The 17,656-nt window shown below is 60.6% G+C and overlaps 1 protein-coding gene across 5 annotated transcripts; it reads left to right on the top strand.

The window, feature by feature from the left end:
• The first annotated feature begins 130 nt into the window (after nucleotides 1-130).
• Nucleotides 131-11,545, top strand: ICOSLG (inducible T cell costimulator ligand). Of its 5 annotated transcripts, none has more exons than XM_019624987.1 (8): nucleotides 131-674; nucleotides 1,276-1,551; nucleotides 3,479-3,528; nucleotides 4,806-5,153; nucleotides 5,791-6,090; nucleotides 7,594-7,773; nucleotides 8,657-8,695; nucleotides 9,582-11,545. In XM_019624987.1, the coding sequence occupies exons 2-8, from the start codon at nucleotides 1,538-1,540 to the stop codon at nucleotides 9,590-9,592; spliced, it is 942 nt and encodes a 313-aa protein (XP_019480532.1). In that variant the 5' UTR covers nucleotides 131-674; nucleotides 1,276-1,537; the 3' UTR covers nucleotides 9,593-11,545. The 5 variants fall into 5 exon arrangements, with proteins under 5 accessions (XP_019480532.1, XP_019480534.1, XP_019480537.1 ...); XM_019624989.1 differs by lacking the exon at nucleotides 131-674 and having other exon boundaries at nucleotides 1,209-1,403; nucleotides 1,506-1,551; XM_019624992.1 differs by lacking the exon at nucleotides 131-674 and adding an exon at nucleotides 2,149-2,325 and having other exon boundaries at nucleotides 1,209-1,551.
• The last annotated feature ends 6,111 nt before the right edge of the window (nucleotides 11,546-17,656 follow it).

Raw genomic sequence — 17,656 nt, 5'->3', positions numbered from 1 at the left:
CGCTCGGCCTCTTTAAATGCCCCATCCCTGTCCCCCAGCCTGACGGGGAGGGGTGGGCCCGGTCTTGAGACCCGCAAGCCCCACCCCGTCCCCCGGGCCGCCGGCCCCCCTCAGCAGCAGCGCCCCCTCTCCCAGTCCTTCTCTTTCGCTTCCTTGTCTTGTTTGCTCGTCCCCACCAGAAGGGTAACGTCCATGGAGCAGAGGTGCTGCCTTTGTTGAGCTTTTAACCAGGGCTCGCGGAGGACCTGGCCAGGGGTGACAGCCCGAGGGGGGTGGCGGGCCGGCAGAGGCCCCCTTGGCTCCGCCCTCACCTGCCCCTTGCCCCACCTGCTCCCCCAAATCCGGCCTCGGCTCCGCATCAGCCGGGCGACAGAACCCACCGCTCCTGCCCGCTCCACGGGGCAAAGCCTGCGGACCTGAGCGGGGTGCCTGGGAGCCTCGGCCCTTCCCGGCGGCCGCTGCAGGCAGGGCGCCCCGTTCCGTCGCGGCGCCCCCTCCCTCACCGCATCGGCACTGACTCGGCTGGGCCCCGCGCAGAGGGCCGGGCGGTGGAGGAAGGGAGTAAAGGCGCCTTCGACGGCGCTCCGCGGCTCCGCGTGGCGCCTCCTAGACCGGGAAGGCGGCGCGCCGGGTCCCGCCGGCTCGCGAGGGCGAAGGCGACGCGGTACCACGCGGTGGGTCTCGCGGAGCCGGTGACGGGCCGTGTGCCGCGGCCCTCGGCGCAGGATCCTCACCACGTCGAGCGCAAAGCTGCAGCGCGGGGTACGGGGGGGGACCCGGGGCGGGGCTGGACGGGAGAGCCCGCCCGCCTTTCCTCCGCGCTTCCATCCATCCATTCATTCGTTCCTCAGCAGTCGTGGGTCCTTCACTGCGAAGAGCGGGAGGTCCCGCGGGAGGGACGGAGGGGGGGCGGAGAGGGGACGGGGACTCCCGGGCCGCAGGGCCGGAACCGGCGGAGCGGGGCGCTATGGGGCGCGTACTTGCTGCGCGACGCTGGGACGCAGCGCTTAGCCTCCCGCGGCCCCCCCAGCCCGGCACGCCCTCCCGCGGCGCCCCTGGCCGCCCAGCTCTCGCACCAAACTCCTAACTTTCCGGGACCCCTGCAGCGCCCATCCGGGCCCAACTCGCACCCGCCTGGGAGGGGCGCAACTCAGAGACAGCGCGCTTCCGCTCTGCGGCGCCCCGCCCGCGGCGGGGGGGCGTGGCCAGGCCGGGCGGGGGCGGCACCGAGGTCAGTTCACAGCCAACGATAACGCTTTCATTAAAACCTCACAGGCGTGGAGAGCGCGCAGTTGCAGCTGGGCTCCCGCGGCCCGAGGTCTCCCGCGGCCCGAGGTCTCCCGCGGCCCCAGGTCTCCCGCGGCCCGAGGTCTCCCGCGGCCCGAGGTCTCCCGGGGCCCGAGGTCTCCCGCGCTCCAAGGGCTCCGGCGGCCCGAGGTCTCCCGCGACCCGAGGTCTCCCGCGCTCTGAGGTCTCCCGTGGCCCCAAGTCTCCCGCGGCCCGAGGTCTCCCGCGCTCCGAGGTCTTCGCCCCCACCATGAGGCTAAGAAGGTGAAAGGCGGAGGGACTGGCCCTGAGGGAGCCGGGGAGGAGTGGAGGCGCCACCGTCGCGAGTGGAGTCCTTAGGTGGCACCCAGCGCGCCCTGGTGGCTGCGGCCGGGGACCTGCTCACCTCGCGGCGCCGCGGGCTGGGCTCTGCGCGGAGGGCGGGCAGCCGGGAGCCGGGCGGCATGGGGCGGGGCCGGGCATCGCGGTTACTTGCCGGCCGGTGGCATCTGCCTTGGTGCGGTGCGGGGAGGACGGGGCACGGGACGGATCGCAGGGCGTGGGTGGGCTTGGGGGCGGGGCCTGCGAAGGGAAGGGAAAGCGCGAAGCTGCAGAGAAGACCCGACGCACGCCCACTGCCCCTCCCCCACTTAATGCCACTACCCCCCCCCCACAGGACTGCCCAGAGTTGGAAGAATGAAGGATATGATCGCACTGTACCAAGGGCACACTCAGCCTCAACGGCTGGCTGGTGCCCACCGTTTGGTGACATGTCCCCCTCCCACACCCCTGGGATTTCCCCTCCCCCATCAACAGAGCCAAACGGGAAAGGTGGAGCTGCGTGGGTCCAGCCTGAGGTGTGGATCACCGCTTTGCTCCTAGGTTTTTGCCAAAATACCACCTTCAGGGCAGTTTTACGGTTAACAGACTGTGCCTCCCTTGATAAACTGATGAGGCACCTGGTCCCCAGATGTCCTACCCACACAGCCCCAAAGCCTGCCCACACCTGGGTCCTACAGTCCGGACAGTCTCCCCAGTTCTCCCCAGTTAGAAATGCAGGTAGGTAGTTAGGACTGTTCTGTTTCCTCAAGAGGGGAAAAAAAAAAAAAGTACCAGAATGTCACAGCCACCAGTTGTAGCCCTCTCTGACCCTGGGGCACAGGCAGGGGTTGTGGGTGGTGTTGGGTTTGACAGCAGGGGTTGGAGGAGAAGCAAGAGGGAGGGTACAGAGAGGCGCCCAGGCACAGTGCCCAGGGAGGGAGCAAACTAGCCCCTGGAGCCCAGAGGCCCTGACAGGCACTTCCTCCCTGGACCCTGAGCACAGGCAGGGTGGGCTCCGTGGGAGACAGACGAGGGCCACTGCGGGGTTTGAGCAGCTCTGTATTCCAGAAGCTTGCTGTATCTTGGGGGAATTGGCTGGAAGGGTCAGGACTGGAGATGGAGGTTATCACAGCTGTCCTAACAAATGTGGCTCAACAGGGGCAGTGGAAGAGGACAGGCCTGCCTGCAGGCTGTGGCCTCTGTGGGGTGTGGGGGAGTCCCCAGTGGCAAGGAATGTGCCTCCATGCAATCAGATGACAGCTGTTGGGGCCAGGCAGGGGTCTCTGTGGGTCCAGAGCTCAGGGACAGGGTCTCCTGGGAGGCCTGCAGGAGGGGTGGTGAGGCTGGAGCATGGAGGGTGCCAAGGCTCCCAGTGAGCCCTGGGGAAAGGGGGGCTTCGCCTGCCAGCTGGGAGAAGCCACCGGATTTGGTTTCAGAATGAGCAGGTTCCCACAGAGGGTGGTCCTGCAGCCCCCTGACTGCCTCTGGGCATCTTAGATCTCTCTGTCTCCCCAAAATTTAAATGTAGCTCTTGCTGTAAATACACTGGGAGTGGTTTTATTTTTCTGATTCCATACCGTTTCCAGCCATCTCCTGCATGGCTAGGCCACCGAGGGTGGGAGGCTGTGGCCATGGCGTGTCTGTCTCTCGCTGCCCTCTATCAGGCTCGGGAGCTGTCTGGTTGCTGGGGCTGCTGGCCCCTCGGGGCTTGCTGTGCAGGATGGGGAGGTGGGGGGGTGGTCCTGGCTGCCTCCTTGAATCACCACAGGAGCCCTGGGCGGGGGTGGGGTGAGCGCGGCTGGCTGGGGACGAGTCACATTTCTGTGTTGGCTGCAACCCACTCCTGCCTGGGGAGGCAGCGGACTCATCTGCCTTTCTGGTTTCTTTCCAGCCCTGCCCTGCTGCTCCTGCTGCTCAGTGGCTTGCGAGCCGGAGTTGTAGGTAAGCTCCGCAGGGGGGGGGGGCGTGTGTGAAAAGCCGGCGTCCGCAGGGTCCAGGGGCCCCTCTGACAGACTTGAGCTTCCAAGCCTGGGTCATGTGTGGGACTGAAGGCCACAAAGAGGACACTTGCCCATACGCCCTAGTTCTTGCGTGATCGCGGGTTAGGCGTGGCTGGAGCGCACTTCGTCCCACGTCATCTGCTTCTCACGTGAGCCAGGAGCTTGCTGCTCTCTGGTCCCCAGTCAGCCCTGGGGAGCCCCCAAAGCCAGCAGCTTCCAGAAGGGCAAGCACCAGGGACGCACACTACAGCTGAGACCGAGGCTGACTGGGCCTTCCAGGGCAGGGGACATGGCCACTTTCACTGCGGGCATCTGAGAGGCCACTCTGGGTATGTGACACAGGCCTTTTCTGATGTAGTGCAAGCATGATAATGCTGTTGAGAAACTGATGTTTTCTTTTAAATGTTGGCATTTAAAAAAAAAACTTTTAGGGCCGGCCGAGTGGCGCGATGGTTAAGAGCTGGCTTGGGATGCCAGAGGGCCCCGGTTCGGATCCCACATATGAGGGCCAGTGACACTGCCCTCCACAGCTAAGATGCTGAACAACAGCTCAACCTGGAGCTGGGCTGCCGTGAGTCGCCAGCGACGGCGTAGGCTGCAGCCCCTGTGGCAGTGAGTTGCCATGGGCTACCGTGTGTAGCCAGCAGCCAGCGTGAGCGGCCAGCAGCCGCAGTGAGCGGCCGTCCAGAAGCCGGCGACTGATCTGCCTCGCCCGGGAAGAGCGCAATGATGGTGCCAACTTGGGCCCATGAAACAACGTCCTCCACAACTAGACTGAAGAACAAAACGACAGCAACTTGTCTGTTCCCCTTCCCCTGATTCCCCAGCACTGTTCCCATCCCCCAATTCCCCAATAAAAATCTTTTTAAAAAAATCCAAAAAACAACTTTTAAAATGTGAGTATAAACTCCCAAGAAGTAGCAGAAAGAGTGCAGTGTGGTCCTGGGCGTCCCGGTGTCCTGTGGTCCCCCATCTCCCAGTGCTAGCCTCTTCCATGCTGACAGGAAATCAGCACTAGACAATACATCGTAGGAGCTTACCAGGCACGTCTGAATTGTTAAAATACTGCGTTCCTGCGTGGATCTTATGGAGATATTCCTCTTCTACTGAAACGACTCAGAATTGGTGTTTGAAACTGCCCCCAACCCTCCCAGAAGAACTTTGCAGGCTAGGAGGAAACCTCGGAAAATAAATTTTGTACTTTTTGGTTCATTGCAGATATTCAAGAAGAAGAAGCCAGGGCGATGGTGGGCAGCGATGTCGTGCTCAACTGCATTTACACCAAAGAAAGCAGTTTTGATTTAAAGGACCTTTTTGTTTATTGGCAAATTGGTGTTGCTGACAAACTGATGATCGTGACTTACTACCTGCCACAGAACCGATCCGCGCGCCATTACAATAACCAGTACAAGGACCGGGCCCACTTGTCACTGGACAGCATGAAGCGGGGCGACTTCTCTCTGCATCTGTACAATGTCACCCCTCAGGATGAACAGAAGTTTAACTGCATAGTGTTTCAGAAGGCACAGAGGATTTTGGATGTTGTGGTCACGCTGCACGTGGCAGGTAAGAGCGGTGACACTGACAGCTGACCTCAGCCCAGCCTGACGGCCTGGAGGAAGCATTAATAAGATGCATTTTCTGGCCCATTCACCTGGTTCTTCCTGTGAAGGAAACCCCAGTCTCGATTAGCAGGCTTCTGCTTAACTGCGTGAAGCTGAACTGGTTGAAAAGCCATTCGACGTGTAAGCGAGTTTCCCATGAGCTGACCACCAGTTTGAACTTTTAATCTCGCTGTCTTTGCCTTGAACTCTCCGACTCAACTCAGATTAGATTTTAAGAATAGAATTAGGAGGGAGTATCACGAGGCACTAAAAGAGACCAGAATTTAGGAAGAAAATCAAGGCAGCTCAGTGCACAGTTTAGTGCAGACATGGGCTCTGTCCCTTTGAGATGAATTGCAAGCCCCCCATGTCACTAGTCAAATAAGGCCGACCTCCTTGGAGCAGGGAATGGGGCCATCACTGCCCCGGGCTGAGTAACCCCCAATTGGGGGTAAGTGGGGGCAACTGTTGGACAGAACAGGGCTAGTGCCCGCTGCCCAGACCGCAGCCCCGGGCCTGCCTCTCCACCAGGGTCAGTGGCATGATGGGCCACTCCTATCACTCCGGGCACCCCTCACTGCCCTTTCCCTCTCTTACAGCACCCTATAGCATGCCTATGGTCAGCACCCCCAGCGGCACCCCCGAGGGCGAGGAGCTCACCATCACGTGCACGTCCATGGGCGGCTACCCCAGGCCCAACGTGTTCTGGATCAACAAGACCGACAACAGCCTCCTGGACGAGGCGCTGCAGAACAGCACGGTGTCCGTGAACGCGCTGGGCCTGTACGACGTGGTCAGTGTCCTGAGGGTCCGCTGGACCCCCAACTTGAATGTTGACTGCTGCATCGAGAACGTGCTGCTGCTTCAGAACCTGACCAGCAGCCAGACGGAGGAGACGGGTAAGGCACCGGGTCTGCGCGCTGACCCCGATCCGAGGCTGTGGGCCCCGGTGACTTGGCAGAGTCCCTCAGCCAGAAGACAAAGTCCCTACAAGGTGACCTGTCAGCGGCATCAGAATGGTGGCTGGAAGGGAGAGGAGCGGAGAGTCCGGAGCGTGATGACGAAATCGCTGCGTCCGTGGGGCAGGCGTGGGGCTGGGAGCTCAGTGCACACCACGTGACTGAACCTTCACTCGGGGGGTCAGTTTGGTGGCCCATTTCACAGACGAGGGACTGAGGTTCTGAAAAGCTGTGTGACACTTCAGAAGCCCCAGAACTAGGCAGTGACAGTATCGGAGTTGAAGCCCACGCCCGCGTGGCCCCCACTGACCGCCTCACCTTTGGGTGTGTGCCCCCTGGGAAGACTGGGCCCCTATCGGGGGCCTAGGGCTGCTGGCCCATGGCCTCCCCATGGAAGGGACACAGACTGGTGACTCCTTCGCAGAGGCCACGGGCTATCTGTCTGTGTCCCTGTCACCAGTGTTGAGATGAGAGGTGAAGGGTGGAAGGTGGGTTTGTGGGCCCTGCCCGCTGCAGGAAAGGACTGCCCATGACATGCTCTGCGGGGCCCGGGGCACAATGTAAAGCAGTGCAGGGCTCCTTGTTTGGGACCTGAAAGAGTCCAAGACAGTGACAGCACAGCGTGACGCCAAGCACAGTCCCCATGAGCCTGCCCAGGTCACAGGCTGTGATGCTGGCCCTGACCGCCAGGAACTCCTGCAGGGCTGGACACCCTCCTTCCCAAAATCAGAGTGCAGCCCTGTGGCTCAGTGGTCACGGTCCCTGAGCCTGAGCGGACCAGGACAGGGCGGCACTGAGAAGCCCGCCTCTGACCGCTGCCTCCCAGCCAGCATCCTCCCTGGCCCAGCAGCCTGGGCAGCAGATGGAGGGGACCGGAAGATTCCCCCAGGGTGGTGCTGTCACCCCAGCTGTGCTGTGGGATGCGCTGGGAGCCTGACAGGGCCCGGTGCCCCGAGCCTTTGGATCAGCACCTGGGGGGCGGGGGGGCGGCTGCTCATGGGGATGGTTTTCCTGTGACAAAAAAGGCCTGGAATTAGGTCCTGGTGGCGGCTGCACCACTCTGTGACAGTGGATTATTCGCTTTAAAATGGTTAATTTTATGTCATGTGAATTTAGCCTTGATATTTTTTTAAAAGTCAGCAAAAAAGCTAGAAAAAACATTAAGTTAAATGTAAAACGCCAGGAAGAATCAGTGCTTCCCGCCGCGCCCCTCCGCAGGTGTGGACCTTTAGAAAGGGCGGGCTTGCATGTCACACAGGCGGGTGGGAGGAGTGACACCTGGAGGAAAGCCTTCCTCTCCATCAGCTTTATATTTTAAAAGTCACAAAATGCTGTCATGGAAGTGACTGATACTCCCCACAGCACTTTCTTCCTCAGGACGAAAAAAAGACCCCTTTCCTCCTCACCCTTGTAAGTCTCAGGTTATTTTCCTGTTTCTCATAGAAACGTTAATGGGAACCAAAGACAGCATCACAAAAAACCCCGAGGACACCCACGAGAGGCGAACCGGGGCCACCGGGACCCAGGTGGCCGTGCCTGTGGTGCTGCTGCTGGGTGCGGTCTTAGCGGCGGCAGCTGCGGTCTGGGCGTACAGGAGGTGTCCCCGCCACTGGACGTACACAGGTACCTGGCCATGTGCGCGTGCGGATGGTTGGCGTTTATTTGGTGGGAGTGAGCATTCTTGCTTTTCTCAAGATGTTTAAAAAGCTCTGCACGAAGTTGGTTTTGGTGGAAGGGCGGTTTTAATAGCGTTAGCATCCTGAACGCGTGCACCTCCGCCAAAGCTCCCAGGTGTGGGTCTGAAGCCTGAGGTCTGAGGCTCCAGGTTCCCGACACCGGCTCCCAGGTCTGGGTTGGGAAGGACACCTCCGAGTCAGGACAGAGTTCATTTCCAGGGACGCTGAGCTGCCTTCAGTCCCGACAAGGCTGTCTGTCAAATTCCTGCCCAACTCACAGACAGATCCGGAAAGCCGGGTTTGAGCTGTAACACCAGGCAGCAGAGCTCGCAGGGAGGCAGAGAAGCCTAGAACGTGGGCACAGGGCAGTCTCCCCGGGTCAGCCTGCTGGTGGAGGTTGGCAGGCGTCGGCACAGGACCTAACCGCAAAGTTGGGCGTCTTCTGGGCCCCCCGGAGGATGGGTGAGCGCTGACCCTAGTTGAGCCAGGTTAGAGAGCTCGCCCACAGCAGGCGCACTTCCGGGCAGAAGTGTCTCTGTGCTGCCTGGGGTTTCCAGTGTGTTGTCCATCATCTCAGAAACACTGCCCACCCCCCACGGCCCGCCGCCCATCGGCCAGGCTGTGGAGGGGCCCCTGGGTCTGGGTCATTGAGCGTCTTCACATGCCTCCCACACTGAGGTCTTAGAAAGCATCTTCCCCAAAGCAGGGTGGCCTGGGGAGCCCCTCGCTGTGGGTGCGTTCCCGCCCCCAGCACTCGGACTACTGGGGTCTTCACAGCGGCCCCTCCCCATGCTTCGCTGCCCGCCCTGAGCAATTCTGGTTTGTTCCAGCAGGTGCTCGGGCTGCAAGACCGGAGCTGCAACTCACCGGTGAGTTTGCCTAGAGAGGACGAGGCTCGGGGACAAAGTGTGTTGGTCACGTGGGCCTGGGCGGCTTGGCAGCCACTTCCTCTGTACTTGCCATCTGACACGAGCAGTACTTGGTGATGAGGACAGAAATACTTCCATTTGCAGAGACACTGAAACCCCCAGTGAAGGCATTTCCCACTGGCTGCCTTCGGCATTTAGCCCTGTCCTTGTGGACATTGGCTGACGTTGGCTCACGGAATTTTCCAAACACACACAGAAGCAGGGAGACTAGGATGATGACATGACCGTGGGAGCCCCACCGAGCCCCCTCTCCACCCTCGCTGCCTCCGCGCGTAGGGCCCCGTCCGCCTCCTGACACTGAGTCCTGACATCGAGTGCTGTGTAATAGAAGCGTTCCCGGGGGCTCCCTGGGGGAGGCGAGCACCCACAGGTCCAAGAGCAAAGGTCATGTGAGTCCCGCCTCAGCTTGGGAAAAGTATTCACCCACAGTCTTGAGTTTCCCACCAGTAGGTGCCTTGGGCTGTGAGGGCTTTGCAGTCAGGCCAGCCCTTGCAGGATGCCTCCGGCAAAGAACTGTACCTGTCTGAGCCCCGTGTCTCTGCTGATGGGAAGGGGTCATCCTGGGGAGGGTGCACCCACCACGAGTGGGCCCACCTGTTACTCAGGTGAGCCCGGGTCACCTTGGTTGACTGGCTGCAGGAGATGCTCTCCGGAGGTCCCAGAACGGGGGCCTGCCTCATCTCAAACGAAGCATGCTGTTTGCACGTGCCGTCTTCCACCCCTTTGTTCTAGCATCCTGAGTCCTGACACAATCTGTCTCTTGCCGCCAAAAGGAAAGCGCGTAGGCACGGTGTCTCACACCCTCTCCCTTCTCTCTCCTTCCAAGACCACGCTTGACGAGAACTCACCGCCGAGGACGTGCACGGGGCTTCCGCGAGATGCCACCAAGAGGGACGTCGCACGGCAGCTTGAGAATTGACTCGGGCAGGCTGGTGGCAAAGGGGGGGCCTCGGTCCCACCTGCACTATTAACAAGGGTTCGTGGACATGGCGCCTCTGGCTGGAGGGGACCCGCAGGGCCTTCGCCTGGAAAGACCATACTTGACCTCGGAAGAATGTGCTGGGTGCTGCCCTGGTCCCGGAGTGAGGCCCTTTTGCAAGGGCCAGCTGTCCTGGGGCACATCTGACCCCAAGTGAGCGGGAGCCCCGCCTTCACTGCAACTCACGGAACAGAAAGGGGCCTGGAGGCGGCTCCTCCCCCAGCACCTCCAGCTCTTCTCACTACGCGGACCTGTGGCGAGGGGTTTTGAGAGCGGAGGGAGGGCTACTCTCTTCGGACACGGCCTCTGGTGGGCGGAGGTCCATCGAGGGTGTTTGGAGGGGCTCCTGCAAATGTCTGTGCCCACATGTGGGTGCACCCCAAATGCGGGAAGTGGTCACCACTGGAAGACTCCCAGGGTTGGCTCTCGTCCGGCATGTTCACTAGGAAGAAAGCCCAGCCTTGTCTTCTGGCCAAAAACGGGGTTTCCTTCCTGCAGCGGCACAGCGGCATTCTGAGAGGAGGTCTGCTGCTGGGGATGGAGAACACGAGTTTCCAGTGGACTCGGGCTTGGACAGGTGACCAGCCAAGTCTTTCAGATGGGGCTGTGGCGTGGAAGGAGAGGCCACTCCGGGGACACAGTAGCCTCTCAGCACGTGCAGCAATTCCCTGGAGTGTAGGGTGGGCAGCTCCTTGCCTCCCTGCATGGTGCCCCCCGCCTCTCACCTGCTACCCCGGGGACCTGCACGGTGTGATGGAGACCTCGACTCAAACACCGGGTTCCTCAGAGCCCACCAGGCCCCCCGGTGATGGGAGATGGACAGTGGCCCTGGCCCTCCCTGGGCGGTTTCCATGTTGTTACCTGGGATGAACCGAGCAGTTCAGTGTTTCCAGAAGGTGCTGCAAAGGAGCGCGCCAGGTACCCAGGTACCCAGGTGTGCACACCCAGGAGAAGGGTCTGTGGCTCCACCGTGGTCGCTCCGCACTGACGGGCCCCAGACCCCGACTTGGAGCAGAAGTGACCACCAGGCTCCTTGGTGAAGCGAGTTCAACACTTGTTACAAGAAACCATTTGTCTTTGTGGCCAAAAGCCCTCACACAGCTTTTAACTGAGTGTGATGAAGTGCCCACCCAGACTTTTAACATTAAAGCATTAGAAGACGCCCGTCAGTTGTCCCTAAAAGGACAGAAGGGTCACTAACTGGCACCTGGAGCCAAGAAGCACTGGGGTGTGAGAATGTGGGGTGCAGTGCCCATCCTCCGAGACTGGGGCGATGCCGGGACAGGCGCGCCTTCCCTCCCTGAGCCCGGGCTGAGGGTCCCCTCCCGCCCCCAGCCTCAGCCTGCCTTGCCGTCCTCAGCAGACCCTGAGGGGGCTGGAGGTGCTCGGGCCAGGGCCTCACCCAGGTGGATGGGGCAGCCACGCAGGGGCCGAGGCTGGCTCCAGATTTTCCTGCCAGAAGCCAGTGTCCTTCCTGGGGCATTGGCCGGGCTCTCCTGTATCTAGCATTATCCTCGGCCTGACCTGGACCTGGAGCCCCCAGTGGCCGAGGCCGTGCTTTCTAGGTGTGGTGTCTGCTGGGTCCTGACAGACCCTCAGCCACAGCCTGGCAGCCCCTCCCTTGGGCCCAGGGAGGATGGGCCTGGCCTCCGGGACGCAGCATACTTCTGCGTCCTCAAAGCCTGCACTGGTACCACCCGCCTGGTACCACCCGCCCCCCTTCAGCTGACTGGGGATGGGCTTCACGCCTGTGTTTGACATCTGTTCCTGCAAACTCGATGTAAGAGAATACAAGATGTAAGCTGTGTGCAGTGGCCTTGTCAGTTCAGCTCGTCCTTACAGCGGGTCTGGGGCCCCTGCCTCACCCTGTCGGCTCTCACCCCGGGGGGGATCTCTGTCCCCCAGGGGCTGCTGGGCGAGACCTGGACACATTTTAGTTGTTGCCAGGGGGGTCCCGGCCCCCCCAGGTTACTTCCGCAGGGCGGACAGGGCAGGCGGGGCCCCTGCCTCCCACCCTCACCTGCACTGGCCTCAGGAGGAGACACATGTGAACAGCCAAGCCCGGAACGTTCTAGATCAGCCTCCTCCCCACCCAGCAGGGCCCCTGGGGCCTGACGCCCTCAGGCCAGAGGCTGGAGTCTGCCCATCGCACACTCAGAGCCAGCCGGGTGGGCACAAGAACCTGGCACTGCTGTTGGTGCCCATGGCTCCTGCGCATAGTAGGTGAGCAGTCAACATCCATCTGGAGGTGAAACCGAAGTTAGTGACAGGGTGACTCACAGGGGGCAGCACCTGCCCCAGTGACCTGAGTCCTCCCTGCTCCCTGCGCCTGCTTCCTCTCCTGTAAGGCAAGGTGGCTAGAACCAGACCCTGCAGCTCGGACACTCCCTGTGACCACGGCCACCACGGGCCGTCTGCTCTGCCCCACCCAGTGCAGGCAGCTGCGGCTTTGCAACAGCCCTGGCCTGGGTGCGAGACACTGGTCAGGGGCAGCGGCCGGCTGCTCTGGGTCCTCCGACCCCACGGCAGTGCATCTCGGCTTTATTTCCGTACAAGCCCAGCTTTTCAGAGTACACCTCCCCCGAGAAGGCAGCCATCTTATCTGACCCGGGACAATTCTGTCCTTGGCGACTGGCCCGCCCCTCCCCCCACAACATGCACAGCCCAAAGGTCATCGGCAGCTGAAGCGGGCAGCCTTAGCCCTGCCCCTGTGGTCCTCCTGGCCCACAGCCGCCCCTGCCCCACCACCAGGGCGCCACCAGATCAAAGGCTCCTAAGGACCCAGGTCTGGGCCAAGAGCTGGCCAATGTCCTCCCTCCCTCACGTCCTTCAGCCCCCGCCCCCCCAAGTCCTGCCTGCCCACCTCCCACTGTGGTTGGAGCACAGGGCCCTGCCCCTCACCTGAGAGAGTGTGAGTCATCTCCCTGAGTCACTGGCCCCTTGACCCTGAGTCTGTCTAAGATGCCAGAGCTGCTAGGAGCAGGTGACCAGGGAAGGGGAGTGGGGGTTCCCCATTCCCCAGGCAGGGACTGGCTGTGAGGGGAGAATGGTCCCCCAGAAGGCATTGGGGGTCTGCGCACCGACTCGGGGAGCTGCTGGCCTAAATAAGGCAGGGGACCAGGGCACAGCCGGGACTGCTGCTCAGCACGTCCAGGGCACGCCCCCCTCGCCATCTCCCTGACCCCAGGAAGTGACCAGGAGATGACAGGAGCAAATACCGCGATTTGGCAAAATGCAACCTGAGGGGCCTGCCGGGCCCAGGACCCCAGGACCGCGCCAGGGAGGGCCTCCGTGCGTGGGTCTGCAGCAGATGGAGGCACACCCACGCTGCTGAGAGTCCTGGGCAGCTCAGCACAGAAGTCCAGTCGCCCACTCTGGAGGCCGGAGGCCGGAGGCCCAGACCAAGGTGTGGGAGGGCTGGCTCCCTCAGGGGTTCTGAGGCAGGGCCTTTCCACATCTCCCCCAGCTCCCCGAGACTCTAGGTGACCCTTGGTGTGGGGCCGCACCCTGCAGTCTGGTGTTCTCCTCTGTCCCTTCTCCACATATAAGGACACCAGGCATTGCATTGAGGGCCCAGCCTAACCCAGGGTGACCTTGTCTTAACTCATTCCATCTGCAGAGACCCTATGTCTAAATAAGGCCACATTCGGAGTCTCCAGGACATGAATTTTGGGGACACTATTCAACCCACTACAGCCCCCAAGAAAAGGAGAGGAAGACGAGAAATGGGGATGGTCCGGAGGAGGTTAGGCGAGGGGAGAGGTTGGGGCAGTAGGGAGGCCGGGGACTTACATGCAGGCCTGCCGCCTGGCTGAGGTCCAGACACAGTTTGGGACACCGGGCACTGTGCCGACCTCCGGGCTCTCTGCCCCATGTGATGACCACACAGATACGGACGGCCCCATTCCCACCCACTGCAGGGAGTGCGTGCCCCATGCCAGGCCCCGCCCATGAGCCCAGCCCCGCCCCGTTGCAGAGAGCGCCATTTCCACTGCACAGGGCCCTGGCCCCCTGTGACGTCTCACCATGACCTGGCCCTTAGCCAGTCTCTAATAGTGGGGACTTCGGTTGGGCTGCAGTCAACGTCTGAGCCCGTGAGGGTGGCCGGGAGGAAGCAGGCTTTGTCCCTGCAAAGCCAGCGGAGCAGCCTGCCAAGAGGCAGCCCCAGCCACCCCAGAACCCCCTCTTCTGAGCCTTCCTTGGGGTGCACGCCCCCCCCCCACTGAGTCAGACCCCTTCAGGTGCATGGCCAGCATCACAAAGGACGGGCACTCTGAGCTTGGCCCCTGGAGCAAAGGGAAACAGAGTCTTTGGTCTCGGGGAGGCCGGGCTGAGGCTGGAGGAAGTTGTAGACGGAGGACAAGGCTGGCGGGACGGGGCCTCCTCTGGCCGACCCTGCAGGTGTGATGGGGAGGACACAACGTGTGGCCCAGGCGCCCTGTGAGGGGCCAGGAGAGAGGTGGGTTCAGGCCCAGGAACCGTCAGGACCAAGACCCAGCAAGTCCCATTTCACCCCAAACACCAGGCGCTGTCCTCAGTGATGCCCCACCCCTCCCCACCGGCCATCACAGCAAACCCCCGCCCTGTAAGGCCCAGTGCCCGCTGGCAAGGGGCAGCGATCCGAGGATGGCGGCCGGCTTTCGCCCAGACAGAAAAGCCACTGACCAGGATTCTTTCCAGACTCCAAAATCAAGAGGCTTAGAGCCACACTTTAGCTTTTTGGATTTTTTTTAGATTTTATTGGGAATTGGGGGAGGGGTACAGACAAGTTGCTGTCCTTTTGTTCTTCAGTCTAGTTGTGGAGGACGTCGCTTCACTGGCCCATGTTGGTATTCTCATTGTGCTCTTCCCTGGTGAGGCAGCCGCTTGCTGGCCATTGGATGGCCCCTCATGGCAGCTCACGGAGGCTCCGGCCAGCTGCAGGCCAGCCCCACTGCAGCCTACGCCATCACTGGCGACTCACGGCAGCCCAGCTCCAAGTCGAGCTGTTGTTCACCATCTTAGCTGTAGAGGGCGCAGCATCACTGACCCTCATGTGGGATCTGAACCGGGGCCCTGCTGCTCAGAGCTGGCCCCCAAGCCAGCTCCTAACCAATGTGCACTCGGCTGGCCCCACATTTTAGTTTTAGGGGGGAAAAAGTCGCTTTTTTAAAAGATCACTTCCTAAAAAGAAGGGGGGCAGGGTGTGGATAAATTGTGGAGCCTTGAACCTGACCAATTTCTTTCACTGAGCTGTGAGTGAAGCATAGCCCAGAACTGTCACCCGTCTCAGGGACAGGCCTCACCATCCCAGCCATGAAGAGCGCACTTAGAGTCTAGGGTGTCCAGACTTTGAAGATACAGCAATTCATGCCTTAAAAGTGGTGCAATCTGTGTAGGGGACCCCAGAACTGGACAACAACTGAGAAGAGCTGGAGGGGTCCCCCTTGCAGGGCTGTCGAGCCGGGGTGATATACACACTGGAGGGTGGCTTGCAGCCACCACGTAGGGACGTGTGGGCTCTGATTCCCCTCACGGCTGCCCAGCGAGCACCTGAGCCCATCAGGGACCTTGCACGCTGCCCTCAGCACTGGACGTGCACGGCTGTCTGCACAGACGTATCCAGCATCTCAGACTCCCGGAAAAGGTCCAGTTATCCCTACATCCACATCATAATCCTGGAAAACTCAACTTCTGTTTTTATAGCTGATCGGGTTTTCTGTTATCTTACAATAAAACCTCCACATGTGAAAATGAAGAACCGTTTGTGAAGGAAGAGAGTTTGTGTCACTGTCTGAGTTTAACGTGTCCTCAGCAGGGCCAGACGGGGACGGAACAGTCAAGGAAGGGAGGGAGCCAGGCTGGCGGGGTCAGGGGCTGGGGTTGGGCCAGATGGAAAGCCTGCACTTTGTGCTTCAAAAGACAGTGACTTGGAGGGGTTGTTTGTAAACGTTACTTGTTGGCGGAACAAACCCAGGACTCGCTCACCCGCTACAATAAAATAAAGCGTCCAAAAAGTACTAGGATGTGCAACAGTTAAGTGTACAGTTAAAGAATCGTGAATTTGAGGGCCCAGATCTGGGGCACCCACGGTGAGAGGGGCTTGTGGTGAGGGGGGCCCACGGTGAGAGGGACCCATGGTGAGGGGGACCGCCTGTGCACCGAGGAAGGGATTGTTCTAGATGTTTTTCATTGTGAAGAATCATGACACAAATCAGAATTTAGTGAGCTCAGCATCAGTGTTCCAGTTCTGGGCTTCCTTGCGGTCAGTGCGAGCCGGTGTCCTGGCCTGGAAGTGGCCTTCCTCATCCTCGGGACAGCTGGGCCTGCCCACGCGGAACTAAGTCTTGTGTTACCATTTGCTTCCCGACCAGGGTTCTGGGCTCTGCGACCACTGTCCTGAGCCCCAGGACAGATGCGGGGCTGTGAAGGCCGCTCCACAGCAGCTCCGACCGTCATGCTCGGTTCATGCCACGTGGCCTTGGGGGTCTCTGACCAGAGCTTTGGCCAATAGCCGCAGGGAAAATTGCAATAAACCCCACCTCGTTAGAGGAAAAAGCAACAGACTTTTAGTTAAAATTACCTCCCAAACTTCCTCTCTGCTTTCAGGGCTCAAAAGAGGAAGTGACCCTTTCGCAGCCCAAGAAGCCTAGTCGGAAAAGACTCTTAAGCATGTAGGTTCCCCAAATCTGGCCCTGTTTTCTTCCAGAACCAAGGTATGAGGGCAGCTTGGTGGCCACGGCTGGGGGCCACGGCTGGACACAGAGGGGCCAGCCAGGCCGCTCCACCTCCCTGTGCGTGCGCTCGGCCAGCTGACTCAGCCCCTTTTCACAATGCAGGTGGTGCCCAGCTGGGGGGTGGGGGTCTCAGTGAGGACAAAGTGTGAAGGGCGTGCGGTACGTTGGAAAATGGCAATGCTACAGGACGTTAGGTCTGGTTTGTCACCACCACCCACCCCATCCCGGACCAGCTTCCTGTGCGGGGACAGGACCTGCAATCTATGAGTGGGGGCAGAATTTTCAGATGCTGGAATATGCTTGGAGGGGGAGAGCAGGCCACTGTCCAGCCCACGTCCCCGCTGTCCTTGGGCTGAGCCACCTGCTTCCTCTCGACTGGGCTCCTGGGGCTTCCAGAGAGGCTGCCAGGTGTGAGGTACGGTGCTGAGACCACGGAGGCCGGGGACCCCGCTGTGCCCTTGCAGAAGTGTGCCGGGACTGCCCACTGTGAGTAGCCCAGGGACGGTCTGTCCAGGGCCACCAGCCAGTCAGGATGAGCAGCCACACTCCAGGGTCTGTCCCTGCCCTGAGCCTGCGCTTGTCAGTGGGTGGATCACAGAGGACATGCAGGGACGAAGCAGCCACTTTGGTTAAGGTTTAGACCGGAAACCACCGCCAACCAAAGGGCATGACTAGGCAAACACACCAGCTAGTTTTTAAATTATATCAAATTCCAAAAAGCTTGCAATAATTTTTTCTGGAAAAATTCCAGAACAGGTTGGTCTTAGACTCTCCTGGTGTCACTCCATGAGAAAGAACATCTTAGAGATTGTACCCAAACCCAGGGCCTGTGTCACGAGGCCACTCCCAGCCCTTGCCTCTCCCAGCTCCCTCCAGGAGGCCAGGTGTCACCCGCTGGGCTGAGCCTGTCACGCTCTGTCACTTGTGGGCGCCAACACCCCCAGCCGTGAAAGCAAGCCTCTGGCACTTAGCCTGTTGTGTCTTCCCAAAGCCACACCACAAATGGTGAGCATTTGCATGGCAGGGTAAGTCACCCCTCACTGCACTCTCACAACAACACTGAGTGAGTTGTGCCCTTCCCAGTGGCCAGGAAGCCAGCCGAGGGGGACCCACCTACCCCCCACCCACACTCTCACCCCCACCCGCCACTGCTTAGGGCAGAACCTCCCATTCCACATGCCAGCCTCTGTCCACTGTGCCCAAGAC

The sequence above is a fragment of the Hipposideros armiger genome, unplaced genomic scaffold (assembly GCF_001890085.2).
Source record: "Hipposideros armiger isolate ML-2016 unplaced genomic scaffold, ASM189008v1 scaffold_612, whole genome shotgun sequence".
In the NCBI taxonomy this organism is placed as follows: Eukaryota; Metazoa; Chordata; class Mammalia; order Chiroptera; family Hipposideridae; genus Hipposideros; species Hipposideros armiger.
The sequence above is the reverse complement of the archived record's forward strand: the minus strand, read 5'-3'. Positions and strand labels throughout refer to the sequence as shown.

Coding starts and splice junctions, on each gene's coding strand:
- ICOSLG (XM_019624987.1), top strand. Junction 3,529..4,805: donor CTTGCGAGCCGGAGTTGTAG/GTAAGCTCCGCA, acceptor GGTTCATTGCAG/ATATTCAAGAAGAAGAAGCC. Junction 7,774..8,656: donor CCGCCACTGGACGTACACAG/GTACCTGGCCAT, acceptor GGTTTGTTCCAG/CAGGTGCTCGGGCTGCAAGA.